Source organism: Hemiscyllium ocellatum, chromosome 22 (assembly GCF_020745735.1).
Source record: "Hemiscyllium ocellatum isolate sHemOce1 chromosome 22, sHemOce1.pat.X.cur, whole genome shotgun sequence".
Classification (NCBI taxonomy): domain Eukaryota; kingdom Metazoa; phylum Chordata; class Chondrichthyes; order Orectolobiformes; family Hemiscylliidae; genus Hemiscyllium; species Hemiscyllium ocellatum.
In genome coordinates this window covers 26,534,957-26,559,750 of record NC_083422.1, presented here as the reverse complement: position 1 = coordinate 26,559,750, position 24,794 = coordinate 26,534,957, and the positions used below count along the sequence as shown (strand labels likewise).

The following is a 24,794-nucleotide window of genomic DNA, read 5'->3' as shown; positions in this document are numbered from 1 at the left end:
ATGTCAGTTTCAATTTGCATTCATGCACTCTATCCTGATTTAGAAAGCCTCCATATTACTGGGTACAGTAGATCTTAGGAAATAATAAAAATACTTACAGATTCACCTGCCAAACATCGGGGACAAGGCTTTGATGTGTCCATTTCCTCGTGGCTTTGTTGCATCTTTGAAAACAAAATGGTAATATAAATTTTACATCAACTACCAAATAATCAACAGTAATGAGTTGTTTTTTGGGGTATTTTGTAAAGGTCACTAATTGCTTGGAACACTGTGAATGGAAAGATGTAAATTTTTGAATATTATACAACTGGTTCCTTGTACATTAATGCTCCAACATACTGTACTGTACTGCTGTAGAGAAGAATCACATTGATGGTTATCACATTTTGGCTACGCTATAATGGAAATGAACTAAATTAAGACATTTACCACTGAATAAACAGGATGCTAATGTGACCTATGCCTTTAAGAGGGATTTGTTCTGTCCTGTTTTTTTTAAAAGAGGGGTGTTGTCATTCTGACGAGGTGGCTGCTCCATAGAAAGCAGAGTAAATAGCTTTTTAAAAAATTAGACAAAAGAAGCATGAGTAGAGGGAGCCAGACTCCCACAGGTTTTTAATTTTGTTTTCAGTTGCTGAAGTTGGGATTTTGGAGTTGAAGCTGCTAGATACAGATCCTGCTCTCTGCTGCTGTGAAAGCTGGTGTTCTCTCTGTTACTTGATTCATTCTGAAAACATTCCTTCTCCTTGACTGGAGGAAATAGCAAGTGAGAGAAATCTGTTGTGCTGAATTTGCCTTTGCCAAGGGCACATTTATGGGATACTGCTATATTGGAACAGTTGACAAGTAGGAGTTAAACTATGTATTATTTTTGGTAAGTATTTGGATTGCGTTGAAATTATTCCTTTTTAAATTCACGTTTTATGCTTACATTTTAACTGTAATGTAAGAAGATTTGTTTTGCCAGAAGCCTATTAATTTGACCAATGGAATCACATCTAGAATCATGCCTTACACTTCCTTCTAAATAAGATACAAGTTAGGGTCTAGGCTTTCTCCTTGATATGTTTTGAGGAAGTTTGGTCTGATCAATAATGCTAAATGGAAAGGTGAGGAAAATCAACATTAGGAACATGATGCCTGCCATCTTCCTGGTTGGGAAATAGCCTCGCTCTCACCAACAGTAAGCCAAAGAAGTGATTGGAAAGTTCTCCAATAAAGGAATGACCACAGAATCCCTATAGTACAGCTGGAGATCATTCAGCGCGTAGAGGCTGCACTGACCCTCTGAAAAGTAAGCCATCCCCTCTCCGCTACCCCACCTAGCCTGCGTAACCCTGGATACAACAGGGCAATTTAGCATGTTGAATTGACCCAACCCGCATATCTTTGGACAGTGGGAGGAAACAGGAGCACCCGGAGGAAACATAGGGAGAATGTGCAAACTCCACACAGACAACCACCTAAGGGTGGAATCGAACCGAGGTCCTTGGTGCTGTGAGGCATCAATGCTAATCAATGAGCCACTGGGCACTTCACTGCTGTACAGCTGACATACACATGACAGAAAGTATCCTATGTTGTTTTGTTTAATCATATGGAGGAGGGAAATAATTCCTTTTCTTTTGGATTAATACCTCCCAACATGAATAGTGAATAATAACTAATAGGAATAAAAATGATAAAATGTTGAAAACAGATCAACTTTTCAGGTTTGTACTGTCACTAGGTTTTAAAGTACAAAATCTATAAATTGGATCAATAAAGATAACTCAACATTGCACGAAGGTTTTTGCAACTATGATGCTGCTTCATACAATTCCTAATGACAACTTCTGTTTTCATTTTCACATTTGAGGATTAAAAAAAGAAAATAACAAATACCATTAAGTGATGAGTGAGAATGCAGTGCAGTACACTTGCCCCAGTGATAAAAGTATGAAAATACAATTGGACTGCAACTATGGTTATGTTGTTAACAAATTTAATTATTTAATATTTTCATACATTAGGTTGTTAAAATTCACTTTTGACTAATTGACAAGTAATTTGAAATTACTCAGACCATTTGCAATTCTCTGATCTCACTCCCAGAAAGGATTCATGTTCAGAGAGTACAAGTTTGAGATGGTGTCTATTACTATTATATAGTTAAACAGGAGAGAAACAAAATACCCTATAACAAAAGTAATACTTTATGCTTTAAGCCAATATACTTTAACATTGAGGTGCTGAATAAAGGGTAGTGTACAATTTGCTCCCATGATTGCTGGGAGGAGCCACAACTTCAATTGAGGTACTATGTATATTCAGCAAGTTCTCAAGGATCAAGCTAAGTTTGGAAGAACAAAACATATAATTCTATCAATAAAGGTAACTCAACATAACAAGCATCCTTTGCATTCATCTTTTTACTTTATCTAACTGCAAGTGGCAACTCATGAATACTTGATGCCAATGTTTCCCAATGTGAATAATTCTAAAAATTATTAATATTTATGCACAGCTCCTTAGGAAAAATCAAAACATCTATTAATGTAAGATTAGTAGATGGGAGAATTGCAAGGTATTTCTGGTCAACAAGAGCAATGCTAAGCAAACAAAATGCTGAAGAAACTCAGCAAGTCTGGCAGCATCTGTGGAGAAACAGTTAATGTTGAGAATCTAGTATGACTTGAAATGTTTACTCTGTTTCTCTCTCCACAAATGCTGCCAGACATGCTGAGTTTCTCCAGCATTGTGTTGGTTTTGGGTTTCCCGTATTCACAGTATTTTGCCTTTATAAGAGCCACACTTAACTCTTTACTTGAAAGTAAGTACTGAGCCTATGAAATTTATTTTTTTCTAAATGCAATGGCTAAGTAGATATCAACTGTAAAAAGAAAAAAAAACTTGGCTGTACCAAAAATGCCAGCTGACCAACATTGGGGAATGCAACTCGTCTACCCATCAGTCTTGTAGGATAAACATGCTTCTGTAGATTCTGGTGATACATGGAGTTCTCGTTGAGTTGAGTATATTGTACATCATTCTCAACTGGAAAGCTACTTTCTAATCCTTGGCAAAACCGCTTCTGAAAGAAAGAAAGTGCATCACATCAGTTACCCAAGTGGATACAAATCTGAACTCTCCAATTATCAATATTCTGTCAAATAAGTCTCAAGGTATAATCAAGAGTAAATGCTACATTTTAATGCGTAAAGGCAACACAAGGTAGAGAATCAAGAATATAGTTTGTGTCCTACCACTAAATGGCTATACTTGAAACAATTTTTATGATGAGTTAATACTTACTTTTTAGCTTGATATTTTGACAATCTTAACCTCAAAATTATGCCATTGGATTTGCTTAACGTACTTAGCTAAAACAGTGAAGAGAATAACAGATGAGAATGTTTGTTCCTCACACATTGGTAAAACACAGTGTCCTTTCAGGTCCTCTGTTTGTAAACTGGATATTAAAATAGTTTCAAAATGAACACACAAATTTGAGGCTACACATTGTTAAGACTCTTTACCTGGAGATGAAATATTACTATTTCTCCCTTACATTGACTCTTCCCTCCTGAAGACACACCTCATGGTTGTGTGAACCCCAGAACCCTATTCCATAACTACTCTTCTCATGCATGACTGGCACTAAGCTAAAATGTTCAACATTCCAACCCTCCACCATCAGCACTGACAGGCAGCAGGATGGCTACAAGATGCAATGCAACAAAGTTTCTTATACAGCACTTTTGAAACCCATGACTTCTGCTGTAGCAGCACATCAAAATGCCACCATCTGAAAGGTCCCTACCAAAGCATACATTATCCTGACTTGAAAGTATATCACTGCCCCTTCACTGTTAAAATCCTGGAACTCCCTCCCTGGTAGCGCAGTGGATCTACCTACATCATTTTGGACTGCAGCAAATCAAAAAGGAAGCTCACCAAAATCTTGTCAAGAGTAATTAGGGAAAGGAAATATTTGCTAGCCTAAGGTGTGAATGAACAAATGATTTAAAAAAACCTCAGCTGCACCCATCCTCACCAAAAGGTTTGTGCAAATTCACCAGGTAACAAAGATTGGTATCTCCCTAAACAAGGCCATAGAGGACGACTGCAGATGCTGGAAAGTTAGAGTCGATAGAGTGTGGAGCTGAAGAAAGCACAGCAGGTAAAGCAGCATCAGAGGAGTAGGGGAGTTGACGTTTCTAGTCGGAACTTTTCATCAGGACTGGGGAGGGGGAAGGGGGCTGAAAAACAAATAGAGGGAGGGGCTATGGAAAAGGTAGGTGGAATGGTGATAAGTGGACGCAGGTAGGAAGTGATTGTGATTGGTCAGAGGGGAGGGGGGAGTTGATAGGTGGGAAGGAAGATGGACAGGTTAGGTTATGTCAAAGGGGCGAGGCTGAGAAGGAAGGGTGGACCTGGGATGAAGTGAGTGGAGAGATTTAAATGTTGTTGAATTCTATGTCAAGATTGGAAGCTCCCGAGGTGGAAGATGATCCATCCATAGCCTCCCAACCCCGCGCCACCCATTTCTATCTCCTATGCAAAATTCATAAAGCTGACTGCCCTCGTTGACCCAATGTCTCTGCCTGCTCTTACCCCACTGAATCCGTCCCCTTTTATTTCGACTCCATCCTGTTCCCTTTGGTCTATAAACTCCCCATCCACATTCAGGACACAGCCCATGCCCTCCACCTTCTCCACAACTTTCAATTCCCCAGCTAGCAATACCTCATCTTCACCATGGACATCCAGTCTCTCTACACCTGTAACCCCCATGAGGACCTAAAAGTCATCTGCTTATTCCTCTCCAGCAGGCCCAACCAGTCCCCCTCTACTGACACTCTCATCAGCCTGGCGGAAGTAGTCCTCACCCTTAACAAGTTTTCCTTCGGATCCTCTCACTTCCTTCAAACCAGAGGGGTGGCTATGAGTACCCACATGGATCCCAGCTATGCTTGCCTCCTCTTCAGCAGCTACACTGGCACCATTTCCCAACTTTTCGTCCACTACATTGACTGTATTGAACCTGCCTCATGCACCGATGAGGAGCTCGAATGGCTCATTAACTTCATCCACCTTCCACCCTGACCTCAAATTCACCTGGACCATATCCAACACATCCCTCTCCTTCCTGGATCTCTCCATCTCTGGCAACCTACTCAGCACCAACATCTATTTCAAACTGACCAATTCCCACAGCTACCTCGACTACTCCTCCTCCCACCCCTGCCCCTACAAAGCTGCGATCCCATACTCCCAATTTCTCTGCCTCCACCGTATTTGTTCCTAGGATAAATGATTCCACTCCAGGACGTGCCCGATATCCTCCGACTTCAAGGACTGAAATTTCCCCTCCCCCTTGAGCAACAATGCCCTCAAATGCATCTCTTCCACTTCCCACATCTCTGCCCTTAAATCCTCTACCCTTCACCCCCCACCACAACAAGGATAGCGACCCCTAGTCCTCCCATTCCACCCCACCAATCTCCAAATCCAGTGCATCATCCTCTGCCATTTCTGCCACCTGCAGTCTGACCCCACCACCAAAAACATAGTTCCCTCCCCACCCCTATCCATTTTTTGCAGGGAACGTTCCTCCTGAGACTCCTTCATTAGGTCCACACTCCCTAGCAATCTCTCCTCCACACCTTGCACCTTCCCCTGAGGGAGGTGCAAAACCTGACCTCACACCTCTCCTCTTACCTCCTTCCAAGCCCCAAAGAATCAGAGTCTGGCAGACACCTACATTTCCTCTAACCAGATTTATTGCATCTATTGCTCCTGATGTGATCTTCTCTACGTCAGAGAGACCGAGCACAATCTCTGGGACCACCTCAGGGAACATTTCTGGTCTGTATGCTCCAATCAATCCCACCTTCCAGTTGCCAACCATTTCAATTGCCCATTCCCCTGACGACATGTCCATCACAGGCCTCCTTCACTGTCAAAATAAGGCCACATGCAAACTGGCCTCATCTTCCACCTCAGAAGCTTACATGTATATGGCCTTAACATAGAATTCACCAGCTTTGAAATCTTCTCTCCCCTCCTATACTCCATCCACCCCCACCCCCAATCCAGCCCTCCCTCTTCACCCCATCCCTTGACCTGACCTAACCTGTCCAGCTTCCTTTCCATTTATCCACTCCATTCCTTACCACTGATGAATCACAATCACCTCCTACCTGCACCCACCTATCACCATCCCACCTAACTTACCCCAGCCTCAACTCCTCCTCCTATTTATTTCTCAGCAACCTTCCCCTTCGTCAGTCCTGATGAAAGGATCCAACCTAAAACATTGACTCTTCTGCTCCTCTGACCCATCGGAGCTGGAAAAAGTACAAACTGTATTGATGCATCTCCCCAAACAACACCCTCGCAACTCTCGCTATTTGAAGGCACTAATGCCAAATATACTGATTATCCAAAATCAAGTGTCAGCATAAGCGAAGGAGATACAAGATTAAATCTGCTCCCATTCAGGAGATGAGGCAGCAGCACAGTGCACAAGCCCTCATCCGCCGCCCGTCCCACAACACCCCCCCCACCCCCTCGGATAACTGTGGTTACTCTGTATGTGTCCCCTTGAGCAAGTCACTCAGTTGAATTCAAAACAGCAGATCACAGGCACCCTCTCAGACCAATTACAGACAGGCAGCAATTTCCATATGCCAGGAATGAGCTTTTTTGGATGTAGGTTTGCTCGCTGAGCTGCAAAGTTCATTTTCAGATGTTTTGTTACCGTACTAGGTAACATCATCAGTGAGCCTCCGGACGAAGCACTGGCCCGCTTTCTATTTGTATGTTTAGGTTTCTTTGGGTTGGTGATGTTATTCCTGCAGTGATGCCATTTCCTGTTCTTTTTCTCAGCGTGTGGTAAATGGGATCCAAGTCAATGTGTTTGTTGATAGTGTTCCAGTTGGAATGCCATGCTTTTAGGAATTCTCGTGCGTGTCTCTGTTTGGCTTGTCCAAGGATGGATGCGTTGTGCCAGTTGAAGTGGTGTCCCTCCTCATCTTTATGTAAAGATACTAGTGAGAGTGGATCATGTCTTTTTGTGGCTAGTTGATGTTCATTTACCACCTCCAGAGAAAAAGAACAGGAAATGACATCACCACAGGGAATGACATCAACCACCCATGGTAACCTAAACACAAATAGAAAGCAGACCATGCCACCAGCACTTCATCAGGAGGCTCATTGATGTTACCTAGTATGGTGATGAAACGTCTGAAAACAAACCTTCCAGCTCAGTGAGCAAACCTATATCCAGACTCTCAATCTGAGCTACAAATCTTCTCAAAACTCGCTAATGAGTTTTGTTTAAATGCCTGATGCTCAAAACATCCCTAATTTTACACTATATAAACAGTTACTTTAAAAAGGTTATATACCACTTAAGCATGTCATTGGAATTTGGCAAATGATCACAGGTCTTCCAGTTAAATACACATATTGAAAAACTCAAAATTACATTGTTCATGTCTTGCAACAAGTCCCAGAATAGCTACATTAAGTGCTAATATTGTGTTATCCTCCGGTTGTCTGGAGAGCAATAAAAGTTCCTCAAGCTGTTTTAAATAAAAAAGAAGTCCATTTTTCAATTTAATAGAATACTGTACCAGTGACACCTAATAGCCTACATTATGTTTAGCATTAATACACTGGCTGCAGTTACTATTTTAGTAATGCATTTGACAAATGGCTCTAAGGTACAAAACTAAAAATTAGGCATGATAATTGATCAACTCAAATACTATATAATTTGCATTTAAATATTACCCACTGCAGTAACAGAAATTATGACTTGACTAAAGATTACACAACATCAATGGCTCTTCTGGGGGCAACTGGAAACCTTATGACATAAGATAAATGTTTCAATTATCAATGTTTCAAGAGACTTTGGAATATATTGAAGTGTGTCAGTTAGGCGCATGTTCAGTGATGAGTACAACTTTAACTTCTCTTTGATAAAGCATGTACAAGTCTCAAATTCGCATTACAGATGCTTGTTCATTCATAATATATAATGCATAAACATATATTCAAATTTTTAGCCTCATACGAGTAGAAATTTGCACCAAGATAGACAAAAGAGACAAATTCCAGAGGTTAGAGGAAAACGACTACTTAATATCAAAGCCACATTTTACAGATGGTGGCATCAAGGATCCCTTGCAAAATTGAAACCAATGGGAATCTGGGGAAAAATTGTCACTAATTGGTGTCACATGTAGAACAAGACAAAATGCCTCTGGCTGATGGAGGTTCATCATGTTGCCCCAGAACAGAGTGGAAGAGTTCTTCAGGACTATTAGGCCCAAATGTCTTCAGCTGTTTCATCATTAACCTATGACTTTCACATACCTTAAAGGGAGCATATTTTGAACTACTGTCAATTATTAACCATCTCTCTAGGATATGTTTGGATTAATCCCATCAACTGTTTGACAGACTGAAAGTAGCAATGGTAGGACTAATGTACTGTAGTTAACTTACAGAAAACATTACGTACATATAGTCTCATTGTCTTTGGCATAAACAGAGTAGATCTAAAACAGCAACTGCAGCCAGTGCATTAATGGCAAAAATAACATGGGCTACTAAATGTCACTAGTACCGTGTTCTTTTAAACATGGTAGCAACTAGTTACATGATTTTTGCAGATTTTTGATTTAAGTACATAATCCAAAACATGGCACCAGATGTTTTTGAAGGTTTGAAGAAGCAGAATAGAAGTATCAGTTTATTCATGTTCTAGTAGAATACTTGCACATGAAAGTGAAACAATAGTGAAGCCTTACTGTGCATAAGAACTCTGCAGCTCTATAGGGATTCTAAACCATTGTTCTGAAATCATGCACTGCTCCAGACAACATCACGAACCACTAAAATCTTTAGTAATGCAGCTCCTCTAGCTTTGTACAATCTGCTGTGAAGTTTAAGCAGGGGCAGGATTTAAAAATTAGACCAACAAGCCATTAAAATTAATTTTACTTCTGCAACAATTGCTTCTAGAGACTGAACACATCTGGTCTGTCCACCCACTCTCCTAACTATCCAGATAAAATATAGTTATCGCTTGCAGATCAATTATGTATGAGGTTCAACTCCAAAATGTCCAGAATAAGATTCTTTGGCAGCAACTAATGGAGAGCAAGACTGATCAATTCGTAAATAGATGCAGCACACAGGGCATCTTTATGACTTCACCATGGCAGAGCTAGCCAACAGAATAATTGAGCTCATGATGATATCAGCCCCAAAAGAAGCACTGTAACGACAACCTGCATGGGCTCAAAGGTTATACTGTACAAAAAAGTGTTTGCAAGTACAATGACATACTAATGGCGGAACGGCGGCTCAGTGGTTAGCACTGCTGCCTCACAACACCAGGGACCCGGTTCGATTCCAGCCTCAGGTGACTGCCTGTGTAGAGATTGCAAATTCTCCCCACGTTTGCGTGGGTTTCCCCCGGGTGCTCCAGTTTCCTCCCACACTCCAAAGATGTATAGGTTAGGTGGATTGGCCATGCTAAATTGCCCACAGTGATCGGTACATTAGTCAGGGGTAAATGTAGGGTGTGTTACTCTTCGGAGGGTGGGTGTGGACTTGTTGGGCCGAAGGGCCTGTTTCCATGCTGTAAGGAATCTAATCTAATAGGAAGGACTAAAATTTGGCACCTCAAAAAACGGTTGTGAATTTTTTTTTAAGAAAGATCATATAGACATAGAACGAGAAAGTGATCCAAGGATGTGACAGATTATTTTTGTTTTTTATGGACTGACATTGATGAGTTATTCACCTGTTGCAGCTACAACCAGAAGCCATAGCTTAATGAAAATCCACATGCAGTAAACTATCATTGTTAGCTTCTCTGTGAACTGGGAGAGAAAGACCTCTGCAAGTTACCACAAGAGGGCACTCAATACACATAAGTGTTAACATTTATGTTCTGGCTTTGAAGTTTGTTCCATTATTAAGGGAGTACCAGTTTTCTCTTCGTTATTCAATTCTGAACAGAATTATTCTCAGCATTGACGCTTTCTTTATACTAATAAATAACTATTTTCAGAGAAAATTTGCCTCAAACAGACTAGATATAACATTCTCAGTCTAGCAAATACTACTGCTGCAGATTTACAAATCATACGCTAGCATCATTATCAACCTTTGCAAAATGAAAGTCAAAATGGCACCCCTCTGATCACAAGAATAGCTGTAATATTTCCCAGCTGGATTTTCCATATTGCTTTTACACATTCTGATTAGTTATGTCTCAACATTTAACAATGAACCTTTCAAATATCAAAACAAACATATAGTTTCTATTTAAGTATTAGTGATCTGACAAATCATTGTTGAGGCATGCCTAGAAGCAGGTGACTAATTCTGTTTCTCCAAGAGTCAGGCAAAGGGGTTTCTTGAAATAAAATCCAAGTTTAACACCAATCTGAGGGCCAGTGTCATTTTATTGCCAAACTAAGATGATTTTGCATATTACTGAGCAGTTTTACAACTCTTTCCAGCTTTAAGAATTTTTTCCAAGCTATTAACTCATTACCCTGTTACTTCATGAAGAAGGGCTCATGCCCAAATCGTCGATTCTCCTTCTCCTTGGATGCTGCCTGACCTGCTGCGCTTTTCCAGCAACACATTTTTCAGCTCTTCATGATAGAACCCAGCTTAATCTGTTCATTTCCAGGTGCTGACCCTTTTACCAACATTTTTCCCATAAAATCAACACCGAAAATGCTGTTAATGTTCAATAGGTCAACATCTTAAATTTTTATAGCTTGAAATCTCTTCAGAAAATTACAGATCGATTTCCCTTTCACCTCACGAGCAGAACACTGACTTTTCCTAAAATGGAATATTTGATTAGAGAGTAGGATCACCAAATGGAAACAAAGTTTTCAGGAAATAACTCCAATTCTGGGAATGAGGACAGGGAAATGGAAATGGTAACAAAGACAAAGAAACCCCCAAATGCTTGAGAGAGTCTGAGATTCCTCTGCCTTTCCATTATCTTAACTAAAGCTAAGATATCCAAAAGGGCCAAGAGAAATGTGATTTGGTGCAAAGCAGTTATTATAATAGTGTTTAATATATATAGTATTTTGCAGAGTCAATTTATTAGAAAGAGAGCATAAATAATTGGCAAGATTACTGAAATAACTGGATGAATGAGTATGTCTAATGTCAGCTCTCTAAAAGAAGGCTTAGAAATACCTCCAAGTTACCCTGATGACATTTGTACTTAATTAAGTAATGTTCATTTTAAACAGTGTGAATACTCCAATTTTTAAAAAAATGTGCTTATATACGAGAGGCTTATATTAATTATAACATTTATACATATTATAGAATAACAATTAGTTGTTGAGAAAGGCTTAACTTTGATCTAATATGCAATCACTGTGCATCATATGTCCTACAGTGCTCAATACAACTGTACAAAAATGTTTAAATGGATTCTTTCAGCTTTTCTTCAATGTTCAATTATGTCTAGAAATAGCAACATATGAATTTTAAAATATTTGAGCTGTAAACCATTTATAGGTTTAAAAGTTCTTTGTAATGCAAGAAATTGAGATGTGCTTTGTCTAGAAATAATTCATTTGTTGCATTTCCAAAGTCTTTGAAGAATTCTTCACTCTTGCTAAGTTCTATATTTCCAATATAGATTTATATTTCCAATAACTGCAACACAAATATCCTTTCAGCATCTACCCTGCCAAGCTCACTCAGAATGTTTCAAGATTACCTGACATCCTTCCTAACTCAAAAGGCATCGGCCTAACCTGTTCAAATTTGCTTCACAAAACAATCCTGTAGAACGGAGTGATTTTTATTCTTCAATTAATAATTTTGATCTGATCCAGCAAATAAGCCAAGTAAAGTAAATTTTGCTCGTTTGTGGTCAGTAAAATACTGTGATATCACACTATTCCAATTTCTGTACACGTACATTTGCACATGTCAAGTGGAAAGTGTCAACTGCTTAAATGTCAAAATATACAAATCCTTGCACTTGTGTTTATGACCCAGGCTAATGTAAATATAATCTAGTAAGTGAGAAAATACTCTGAGCTAAAATAAATATTTACTGAAGGAGGGCAGTTTTATGATTTTAAAGTGGTTTAGTTTTGTAACCTAAAGCGTGTAACAGGTTCATTTATATTAGTTGGAATGACTATTTTGAGTTTAATGTTTTTTTTGAACAAGGCTTTGTTTATGGCCAATACCACCAATAGGTGGAACAGCATGTGCACATGTACAAAATCACAGAGGTGAGATCAGCCCACATTAATCCAGCTCTTGCTCAAATTGACTCCCGGACACAGTCCTCAAACTCATCTCTTATAAACGTTCTTCCTATAATCATTGTGTGACTAAAATGCTTTAACCATTCAGAGAAAAAAGTGAGGACTGCAAATGCTGGAGATCCAAGTCAAAAAGTGTGGCACTGGAAAAGCACAGCAGGTCAAGTAGCACCCAAGGAGCAAGAAAGTCGACTCTTCTGCTCCTCGGATGTTGCCTGATCTGCTGTGTTTTTCCAGTGCCACACTTTCCGGTTTTAACCATTCAGCCTTACGGAGGGGCTTTACACGTGCAACAAGGTCACTATTACAGCAATTTAAAGCAGGACTCTGCCAGAAAGTGGTTGAAGACAACAGGTGTTCACTCCCTATTCCTCAGATTAAAGCGGATAATAGAATCACTGAGGCAAATAGGGATATTTCTGTGTCAGATGCACATTTAAGTGGGAATGGGACAGCTGTAATGGAAAATTAGCACAACTGCAAGCACACCTATCAAGTGTTACATCTAAACCAGTCTAAAGCAAGAGATTCATTCCAGTTTGATCTTGAGCACATTCACATCAACAGCTGGATTGAGGCATGTACAGTACCATGAAATCATTTGTGCATGTGCATCTGGCTCTAAACTGTCATCTTGACTGCTTTGGTAACCAGGATTTTGCCATGTCTTGCAACAGTGCTTGGTAATCTCATTGTTAACGTACTTCAATATAGTAGGGCAATTAACCATGTTGGCTGGACAACTGGCTCCAAGTGACACTAATAGTGTGGGTTCAATTCCCAAACTGGCTGAGGTTACACTGAAGGACTCTCTTTATTGTCCCTCCCCTGAGTCATCTCTCTCTGATAAGGGAGCAGCCTTATGATCCACTGAGGACTACAGTGTCTTTATCTTTGCTTCAATATACTAACAAAGTTGTAATTCTTAAACATATTAATTGTGGAGACCAAATAAAGCTAAAACGGCATTTTGAAAGTGATTTTAGTTAACTTGTTTCAAATATCAGTTATTGTGCAGTTACCTATAATTCTTTGAGCTAAAATATATAATAGGCTTTGGAATTTTCCAGAGTACTTTGATGTACCAGTTAGGTCATTTGGGTTGTTGTTAATCACAAGGGTGTGACAGTATCTATGCTGACACAAACAACTTATTTTGTTGGTGCAACATTATCTCGACAGAAATCTGTGAAGCTCGGAAGCCAGGAGAAATAAGCTGTCATAAAAAGGGTGATCCTATTGTGACTGACATGGCAAGGTACCTGTCAGGAGATATGAAAAAGGGATATCGGTAAGATGACATCACTGTTAAAGAAATCATTCAAGAATTCAACACACATTGCCCAATCTGGGAGTGATCGCGTAGTTCATGCTTTGGCAACATGGTTACAGTTCAGGATGCCTCTGATTTTGGATAGGAAGTAAAGGCTAGCAAGGGTTAATAGACAATGACTGCTAATAGTTCATTCTGATAGAAGAAGTCCGAAAATGAAAGCAGAACTTCAGTCAACAGAATAAACTAAAAGACAGGTTTCAGTCACCCATAAGTCATGAGCTGGTGCCCCAAAGTGAATTGGCTGTTCTGTTGTACTTACTAGAATGCATTTCACTGAAATTATGATGTTTGTGAAAACACTTATACTTGAAATAGTCTTTTAATCTTTAAATTGGCTCTCTTAAACTCAGTCTATAATTTGCAATTGACTTAAGTCTTATAATTGAAGTTAAAGAGAAACCCAAAATCTTTTAATGCCTTCACCCCAGGTATAATCTGAGCTGGACTTCACTGGACTGCATCCAATGTAAGTATACTCTCAAGTAAAGAGACCAGACACTTAAATGTACTTAAACTTAAAAGTACTTAAATGCTTTATCTTTTTTCATCTCTTTCTTCTTCCAGGAAGCACTAGCTTTGGATGTCTTACCTTTGTGGGAATGTACTCAACTGTGCCTGAATGATTTTCTCTTTAAAGTCAAATCTTTTTACTTCCTTGACTGTTTGCCTGACAATTTTGACTTGTTTACTCTCATCCAATTTAAATCAGCTCTCCTCTAATTAAACATTTTTACTTTAGGTTGCTCCTTGCCCTCTTCCATTAAATAACCCTAACATTAGGATATTAAGATCAACGTTCCCTTAAAAAAAATCTTTTGACACTTGATCCAGTCAAAAAGGATTATGCAGGTCACATAACATAGAACCAACCCACTTGACCCAACTAGTCTACACTGGCATTAGCCCTCCTCTTGAGTCTCAATCTATCCTTTCCTAATAGTGTGTATTGTTATGGACTGAACCAAACCCCCTCAAAATATATTGAGATAGCTTAACTGTTTCAAATTTTAAAAGGTAAGCATAAGGCATTCCATTCCAGATACAATTCGATTGGTCAAACTATTTGACTTTAAGCAAACACACACTTCAGTTATAATCTACAAAAAAAAGACAAAATAAAAATAAATTAAAAGAATTGGCTTAACAACTCTATTGAAATGCTTAACAAATTAATGTATACATTAACTACTACTAATGAACTGTTCCAATATAGTAACATCCCATAAACACATCCTTGGCAAAGGCAAATTCATTAAAATGGATTTTAGCTGTAACAGAGAGAGGAATAAAAACTTCCACATCCGGCTTCAAGACCCCAACATCTGCTGAGAGCTAAAACTAAAAATCCTGATTCGGTGGGAGATTGACCCCACGCATTCACTCCACATCTATTGTTCCAAAATGTAAAAAAAGCTGTATACTGGCTTTGACCGCTGTCTCAACTTTTCTTCATAAAACAAAAGATCAGAACACACTTCTTAATGCCACTGTATCATTACAGTGGTGCCCACACATTTCTGGTATTATCCTGAGAAATCCTCTTTACACCTTCTGCACTGCCTGTATCTAATTTGACATCATGGCATCAAGAACTAAACACAGTCCACAGTCTGTTCTAACCCAGGTTCACTATATGTTTACAACAACTTCTCTACTTTTTAATTCTATTTCTCCAGAACTTGGTTTGACTTTTTTTTCTAATGGCCTTACTAACTTGATTTAACGCGACCCACCTCATTTCCTTGAATTGGATCCGAGAGTGCATCCTTCTTTGTTGAGGCACACATCTACTGCTCAAGTAAATTTTCCTAAAACTACTTCAGGAAGTTTCCCATCTCTCTGTCCACTACAATTATCCAAATATGGATGGATTATGTGAAAGTTCTGGTTTACCACTAATCTTTTCCTTTTATATCTCCTTGTAATTTCCAGCCAATTTTGCTCTTTATATCTTTCCTAGTATAAGTGGCCTACAGATTGCATGAATCTATTGTTCCTTTTGTGCTGTAACAAGGAGGGTCAATCCTGGTAACTTCATTAATTGGAATTCCAGCAAGGCTTTTGACAACATTCCACAGGGAGAACTGCTCAGCAAAGTAAAAGCTCACGCAAAGTGAAAGTGGCAGGTAGAATCCAACATTGCCCCCTATTTCCTGGCACTGAGCCAATGATCAAAACTGTTTTCATGGGGCTCAGCAGGGCTCAATGTTAACACTTTCGCTCAACATCAATGATTTAGGCTTTGATGCAAAAGACACAATTTAACTAAAAAATTAGTTGCGTACAAAACTAACTTACCCAAAACATGGGTGATAAGGACTAAAAAGGGCACAGATTGTCAAAAAATCTGGAAGGAAGTTGAGGAAATTTTTTTTTCATCCAGAAGGTGGTGGGGATTTGGAACTCTGATTGAGGAAGACAGATAAACCCTAATGTTTGAAAAAACAACTTGGTGTATGGAGTTGAAATGCCAACAAGAGGAATCGAGAGCTAGAGAGAAGGGTGATTAGACTGGATATCCATTTTTATCCAAAAGTGAAAAGGAGCTGAATAGTCTTTTATTGTACATTTTGTTTTTACATTTAACTTGGCAGATATAGTTCCACTCAAACAGGTTGATTTGCCCAAGATGATACTGAACTTCTTAGCATTGGATCCAAATGAATTCAGGTAAGTAAGAAGTATTTTGGAGTCTGAACAGAATAAATAAGGAGAAATTGTTCCTGTTTATAAAAAAGTCAGAGGGTACTGTTTTGAAATGTTTTGTGAAAGCAACATTGAGAAAATTATTTTTCATACCAAATGTTTAGGATCTGTGATAACCAGAAGTGTAGTAGAGGCAGGTTCAACTGGGCAGTGGATGATTAGTTAAATAGAAACAACATTCAGGTTACAGGAAAAGGCACTCAGAGAGCTGATGCAGACGCAGACACATCCTCCTTCTGCTCTGTAACAATTAAGATGAACTAGGCGGAAGTGGGTACTGCAGATGTTGGAGATTAGAGTCAAGATTACAGCGGACTTGGACACAGGTCAGGCAGCATCCAAGGAGCAGAAAAATCATGTTTTGGGCAAAAACCCTTAATCCGGAATGGGGCTGAGAGCCTCAGGGGGTGGAGAGATAAATGGGAGGGGGTGGGGCTGGGAAGAAGGTAGCTGAGAGTGCAATAGGTGGATGGAAATGGGGGTAAAGGTGATAGGTCGGAGAGGAGAGTGGAGCGGATAGGTGGGAAGGAAGATTGACAGGTGGGACAGGTCATGAGGGTGGTGCTGAGCTGGAAGTTTGGAACTGGGGTAAAGTGGGGGGAACAGAAATGAGGAAACTGTTGAAGTGCCCCAAGGCAGAAGATGAGGCGTTCTTCCTCCAGGTATTGGGTGGTGAGGGAGTGGCGATGGAGGAGGCCCAGAACCTGCATGTTCTCGACAGAGTGAGAGGGGGAGTTGAAATTTTCAGCCATTGGGTGGTGGGATTGATTGATGCGGTGTCCCAGAGCTGTTCTCTGAAGCGCTCTACAAGACGGCATCCAGTCTCCCCAATGTAGAGGACACTGCATTTGGAGCAACGGATACAATAAATGACATGTGGCAATGTGCAGGTGAAATTTTGATAGATGCAGAAGGCCTCCTTTTGGGGCCTTGGACCGATGTGGTGGGGTAGAAAGAGGTTTGGGTGCAGGTTTTGCAATTCCTGCAGTGGCAGGGGAGGGAGGGTTGTTAGGGGCGTGGACCTGACCAGGTAGTCATGGAGGGGAAAAGTCTTTACAGAAAACAGATGGGGTGGGGAGGGAAATATATCCCTGTGGTGGGGTCTGTTTGTAGGTGGTGGAAATGTCAACGGATGAAATGATTTATGCAGAGTTTGTTGGTGTGGAAGGTGAGGACTGGGGGATTTTGTCCTTGTTGTGGCTGGAGGGGTGGGACATGGATGAGATGCGTTGGAGGGCATCTTCAACTGTGTGGGAGGGGAAATTGCAGTCTTTAAAGGAGGCGACCATCTGGTGTATTCTGTGATGGAACTGGTCCTCCTGCGGCGGAGGAATGGGCAATACGGGATAGCATTTTTGCAGGAAGTAGGGTGTGAGGTGGTGTAATCCAGGTAGCTGTGGGAGCCGGTGGGTTTGTAGAAAATGTCAGTGTTGACTCAGACATCATTGATGGAGATGGAGGGGTCCAGGAAGGGGAGGGAGGTGTCAGAGATGGTCCAGGTAAAGTTAAGGTTGGAGTGGAATGTGTTGATGAAGTTGGTGAACTGTTCAACCTCCTCGTGGGAGCATGAAATGGTGCAATTAAAATGATTCCATCAGATTTGACTTGTATCTGGTAACGGTTTTGGTGAATCAGTCTCTTTTTCTCTCCACACAATATTGAGCCTCTGTCCTGCTTTTGCACATTAGTATTGTTGGTTTAGTCAATTTTGTGATCAATTGTGATCCTCAACAGATCATTGAGGAGTTTCAGTGATAGTGTAAATTTATGTAAAAAGGTGAGTTAAAACTCCCTTGTCAAAGATGGTCATTTCCTAACATTTCATTTGCCTTCCAGCGGCCCAAGCCTTGATCAACTTGCAACCACATCTCTAACAGCTGCCATGTCATGCTTATTTCTATTAGTGCCATCAATTCAACGGTCTTATGAATAACACCTTCATTCAGATGAACGAGCCTTCAGTGTTGCCTTTTTACTGTTTTCCATACACTGACCCTATTTACTGATGCACATTGTTTTGTGTACATCGTCAGACCCTTTACTGACGCACCGTAGTTATCACGGCCCTTCAGTGTTGCCTTCTCCATTCTCTTTAACCATCTAAATATTCACATGCCTCCATTTAATATGTCAAGCTAAAGTTCAAAGCCCTATCCACAAATCTAATTTTGTGATTTGCTATCCAGCACAGTTCAAGTGAAATACCTCACTTTCCAAATTCCTGAGCTATGTACTCTTAGAAGCTATACTCGAAAAAGTAGATTTTGTTTAAACCTGTGCACTGCTATATTTATAGTAACAACAATTTCAAAGACTAGAATCAGCCCTGCTGATCAGATAACCAGATCTAAACAGTTTTAACTGTGCAGTTGTCACTAGCAAGCACTGTGATAGAAACCACACCATTTTAGACTATAATCACTGGGCAATACAGAACTTGAATGTGCAGAAAAAAAAGGTGCTACCAAAGCTTTTTATCTTGCACTTATCATGGTAAGCACAAGAACACACAATTTCAACCTGTCACAACAATTATTACAACATGAGAAAAAAAGTATTGTTTGGTTTGAAGTCCATTCAGGTATTGCCATGCAGAAACCAACAAAGAACTGCAGGCTCCCCAAACTCTAGGTAATTAAAAGAAAACACAACGAAGGCTTGAACTTTTCATTTGCAGAGAACATGGCTGTGTGAATGTTTGTTACACTTAGCAAGTATATGCATCTATTTACACACTCAGGACAGTTCAATTGCAGAATAGCATCTGAGGTACTGTTTTAGTGATATGACTCTCTTTTCAGCAGATTGCCACTTGAGATTAAAGTACAAGACTAGATTAGATTTTAATAAGGCACCAACCCTTGAAACACCCCGAATTCTCAGCCAAATGCCTGCGTGAAGTACTCTGTGGAAATCTACGATGTCCAAGTGAATGTACTCAACGCTACTTACTGCGTGGTCTCACAGCTCAGTATTGCAGCAATTTCTTCAGTTCATTGATAGCTCAGCATCCCTGAGAGTGTTGGATCCTGGATCTCCTCAAAACTAGCTTTGAACTTCTCTCCATCCCACTTTCAAAACTCACCTGTAAAAGTTTCCCTCAACTCGCATTAATATCGCCTTTTGTTACTTCCTCCTGGATTTTATGACACTTATAAATGCGGTCTTTAAACATGACCTTCGGGATGCGTTAATCTATTTGTACGCCACCAAGTTTTAGAGACCAATGTTCAAAGTAGCACATAGTTCACCAATATCCCAGTAAGAGTTAGAGGACTGTGTTCTGAGTAGTTAACCTAAAGTTAATAACTATAACTCGAAACTCCTCAGGCTCAGTTACCCACAAATAACCCCCACCCCACACACACACACACACACACACACACACACACACATCTCTGTGCGGGACCTTCCCTGGCTCGAACTTCATTGCCGACAATCTACCGCTAAAGGAAGGGGCAGGGGGACACTCACATTATCCGTTTGCTCCCACACACCAGCTTCCTGGCTCAGGGCCCGCTTTTGCAGCACGACCGTGTAATCCATAGAGAGAGACATAACCCAACCAAGGACAGCAGCTCTCTCTCCCCAGAGGGCGAACACACACACTCCACGACGGGATCGCTTCTGTTCGGCTTCTCGGCTCCACTCTGGCACCGGGCTTCCGGTCTGCGCCGCGCTCGGCTCCTCTCGACTTCGGGTCCGGGCCGCGCTCGGCTCCTCTCGGCACCGGGTCCGGGCCGCGCTCGGCTCCTCTCGACTCCAGGACTGCGCCGCGCTCGGCTCCTCTCGGCTCCGGGTCTGCGCCGCGCTCGGCTCCTGTCGGCTCCTCGTCTGCGCCGCGCTCGGCTCCTCTCGGCTCCGTGTCTGCGCCGCGCTCGACTCCTCTCGGCTCCGTGTCTGCGCCGCGCTCGGCTCCTCTCGACTCCGGGTCCGGGCTGCGATCGGCTCCTCTCGACTCCAGGACTGCGCCGCGCTCGGCTCCTCTCGGCTCCGGGTCCGGGCTGCGATCGGCTCCGGGTCTGCGCCGCGCTCGGCTCCTCTCGACTCCAGGAATGCTCCGCGCTCGGCTCTTCTCGGCTCCGGGTCTGCGCCGCGCTCGGCTCCTCTCGGCTCCGGGTCTGCGCCGCGCTCGGCTCCTCTCGGCTCCTCTTCTGCGCCGCGCTCGGCTCCTCTCGGCTCCGTGTCAGCGCCGCTCTCGGCTCCAGGTCTGCGCCGCGCTCGGCTCCTCTCGGCTCCGGGTCTGCGCCGCGCTCGGCTCCTCTCGACTCCGGGACTGCGCCGCGCTCGGCTCCTATCGGCTCCTCGTCTGCACCGCGCTCGGCTCCTCTCGGCTCCGGGTCCGGGTCGCGCTCGGCTCTTCGGCCCCGTTAGTCTCATGTGTAAATTCAAACCCGAAATGGCAGTTGGTGTGGGATGATGGTGGTCTGCAAGTTTTAAAACCAAATCTATAAGTTGTATTCGAATAAATAATCGGAATAATTGAAATTTACAGCAACAAATACTGTGAATTGTACTTTTCTGCTCTTCACACACCATGTCTCCAACACTCCCCAAAACCTCTTGCAGTTTGTACAGGTCCCGGAATTTTCTGACCAAACAATCCCTAATGCTCTGTGCTGTAGAAACAACAACTAAAGGTTGGATATAGTGTATGAATAATATGTCCTATAATAATTAAAACAAAGATGAATTTTCTGGTTGGCGATCAGTGTTGGGCCTGCAATTATTCACAAATACAGACATGATTTGGAGCTGGAGACCACATGTAGTGTGTCAAAGTTTATGGATGGGTGGGAGAGCAAAATGTGCAGAGAGGACTGTGAAACTTTGCAGAAGGACATATTTTAAGTGAGTAGGCAAAGGTCTGGCAGATGGACTACAATGTTTAGTGTGGAAACAGGCCCTTTGGGTAAAAAGTGAGGTCTGCAGATGCTGGAGATCAGAGCTGAAAATGTGTTGCTGCTTAAAGCACAGCAGGTCAGGCAGCATTCAAGGAACAGGAAATTCGACGTTTCGGGCCAGAGCCCGAACCATTGTTCCTGATGAAGGGCTCTGGCCCGAAACGTCAAATTTCCTGTTCCTTGGATGCTGCCTGACCTGCTGTGCTTTAACCAGCACCACATTTTCAGAACAGGCCCTTTGGCCCAACAAGTCCACACCGACCCGCCGAAGCACAACCCACCCATACCCCTACATTTACCCCTTACCCCTAACACTACGGGCAATTTAGCATGGCCAATTCACCTGACTCGCACATCTTTGGACTGTGGGAGGAAACCGGAGCACCCGGAGGAAACCCACGCATACATGGGGAGAATGTGCAAACTCCACACAGTCGCCTGAGGCGGGAATTGGACCTGGGTCTCTGGCGCTGTGAGGCAGCAGTGCTAACCACTGTGCCATCGTGCCACCCACTGTGCCACCGTGCCGCCCACTTAGTAAGTGTGAAGTCATCTATTTTGATAGGAATAACAGTAAAAAAGGCTATTATTTGAATAGTAAAAAAAATTGCAGTACGCTGCTGTGCAGAGGGACCTGGGTATCGTTGTGCATGTAGCACAGAAGGTTGGTCTGCAGATGCAACAGGTTACTCAGAATGCAAATGGAGGGGTCCAAGATGGTGGCGATCTAGGAAGATTGTGTTGCAGAGCTCCGCACTGCAACAGAAGTGGGACAAAGTTTTAACCTGCCCTACCCAGACCACTGCAATATCCAATATCCAGGGATGCTGAAGAAGGGAGGAGGTATGTCCTAGGTGGGCTCACAGCCCAGCCTGCAGGATTCTCAGACTTGATTTCCTACCAGATCCTGGCAAAGGAGCTCGTGAAATCACACAAGATGTTGGGCAAGAGGAGAATCTGGCCCCGACCTCGATCATGCTGCAGAAGCATGAACAGCAGCTGGGAGACCTGGAGAAAAGGACGGATGATGTAGAACGCAGGGTCACGGTGTTGGAAGCTAATACTGATTCCTCTAAGGACTTCTCAGGCCCTGGAGATGCAGGTCTATAATTTGCTTGACCAATTTGAGGAACCCAAGAGGGGGGCCAGAGAAAAAAAATTTGGATCGTCGGTCTGCCGGAGGGTAAGGAAGGTGAGCGACTGGTGGAATTTATTGAGGACTGGTTGCCAAAATTCCTTAACTTGGAGGTGGGAATGAGAAACTTGAAGATTGTTAGGGCTAACTGGGTCACTTCTTCGTCTTGTCTTGGTGCAATTTCATCACTATAGAGATAAGGACAGAATCGTGGAAGCTTCCAGCAACCAAGGGAAGGATCCAAAGGCCCTAGTTTACGAGGGCTGTAAGATCATGTTCTTCCAGGACTTCTCAGCAGTGGCGATCCAGAAAAGAAAGCATCAAGACAAGACTGAGGGAGCTTGGGATCCAGTACTCCCTGAGGTATCTGGTGGTGCTTTGGATCACCTTAGATGGATCTGTACATCCCATTGACATGTCAGAGAAGGCAAGAGACTTTGTGAACAAATTAACTTAATCTGAACACTTTTGTGTGTACAAATAGTGGTGTTACTTATGTGTGGCTCTACTTTTCTTGAAAAAAAGAGGAAGTTCGGTTGGGGCTTTCTTTTCGCTTTTTTTAACTGATAACAATCTGGTCGATACTATGCTTGGGAGCGGTTGGGATTTGTACTTTCAATTTCTAAGTTAGATTATACAGACATCAACACCTTTGTTGCCAATTCCTGCATTTGAAGAACCTTTCACATGTGTTATAAATGAGTGTGTAGGTCCCCTTCAGAGAACTAGAAGAGAGAAAGAACTGGAGAAACAAGTGTTAGTTACTGCCCCGCAGAGTGAGTAATCAAATCCAGATGTTGTAGATTTTGATATGCCTCAAAATATGTTAAAAAATGAAAAACTCCTTGAGGAGCGTGATAGGTTAGTGAACTATCTATTTGAGGAGCAAAGAATGTAGTTGAAAGATTTGTTATGAGGACATATGCAGGAATCAGATGGGGAGGATGAATGTATTGTACATGAAATAGATGTAGGGAATGCTGTTCTGATAAAACAACACCCCTATTGGCTTAATCCTTCCAAAGCCAGACAGAGGAGGTGGAGGCCACATTCAACAAGGATATCATTGAACTGAACCAGAGCTAGTGGAGTTTGCCAACCGTCTTAGTTCCCAAACTGGACAGAAATCAACAATCTTGTGTGCATTATCGGAAGGTCAATGCCGTTACAAAGTCGGATTCATATCCAATACCAAGATCGGAGGACTGTATTGAAGTTGGATAAGCCAGTTCATCACCAAATTGGATTTACTGCGTGATTACTGGCAGGTACCTTTATCAGACACTGTGAAAGAAATTTCTGCATTTGTAACCCCAAATGGGCTATATCAATTCAAAGTGATGCCCTTTGGAATGAGGAATGCACCCGCCACATTCAAAGACTATGCCTGGTATGAAATTGACTTTGCCTTAAATTTAGAATATATCAGACCAGAGTGGGAAGTAAAAGATAGTTTTAAGAGTAAGGAGTTGTAAATAGCTGTTGTTTTACTGTTCTCTGTTGGACTTAAAGAATAAAATTGTTAATTTTTACTTTAAATAGTGACCTCTGGGATAGTCCTTTGCCTCTTGAAATTTAACAGATTATGGTGCGAGGTGAGCTTCTCCGTGTGTCAGGTTTAAATTAGCAAGGGGTTTATACTGTGTTGTAACATTATGTATGAGAATACCTAGTTTTTATTGTGTTCTTGAATTAGATCGTGCTTTACCCTGACAGACTTTAGCGTTTCATCACATTAATTTCGAACTGTCAATCCCAAACGTTTCCTTAGCTATAACTGTGAATGGATGAATATGCTGATTATCAAATCCCTGAATAATTAAAAAAAGGTTTTATGATTGTAATGAGATCAGCAAGGTGGCTCTCATAGAATGAGTTCCCTGATTGGACCAGGTTAACAGCCCTAATCAGGGAGCCCTGGGGCCAGATATAAACAGGAATGTCAGACGTTCTATTCAGCCTGAGACCTGGCTCAGTCTTAAGGATTGTCCGTGTGTAAATAAAGGGTATCTTAAGGACAGGATACTGACCTCTATGGAGTTATTTCATTAACCAGTTTTTAATTAGCTCCAAATAACCAAATATTGTGAACAAAACTTATTCTTAAAAGAAGTAGCAACAATTGATTAATATATAAACTATGATTTGGAAGTAAAAGTATATCCTCTTTATCGACACACACACACCATATAAAAAAACATCTCTGCAGAGATGATGATTTTAAGGCAAAATAGGATAAATAAAATGCTCCTCCGGTCAAAAGTCTGAAAACAAAGGAATAAAAAAGCAATAACTTCTCACATTCATTAAAATTTCCAGTCAATTAAGTTGTAGGTTGTCCAGCTTGGATTCCCATTCCACTTGAATTCAATTTGCAG

General features: G+C 41.6%; 1 protein-coding gene across 1 annotated transcript in view; it reads right to left on the bottom strand.

Moving 5' to 3' along the window:
* Positions 1-20,916, bottom strand: part of LOC132826140 (serine/arginine-rich splicing factor 4-like) — a 45,147-nt gene extending 24,231 nt beyond the window's left edge. The window contains exons 1-3 of the mRNA XM_060841787.1: positions 19,852-20,916; positions 2,906-3,076; positions 99-164 (exon numbers count right to left, since the gene is read on the bottom strand). Coding sequence (XP_060697770.1) covers positions 99-164; positions 2,906-3,076; positions 19,852-20,916 — 1,302 coding nt within the window. The remainder of the gene's footprint in view (positions 1-98; positions 165-2,905; positions 3,077-19,851) is intronic.
* Positions 20,917-24,794: the final 3,878 nt, after the last annotated feature.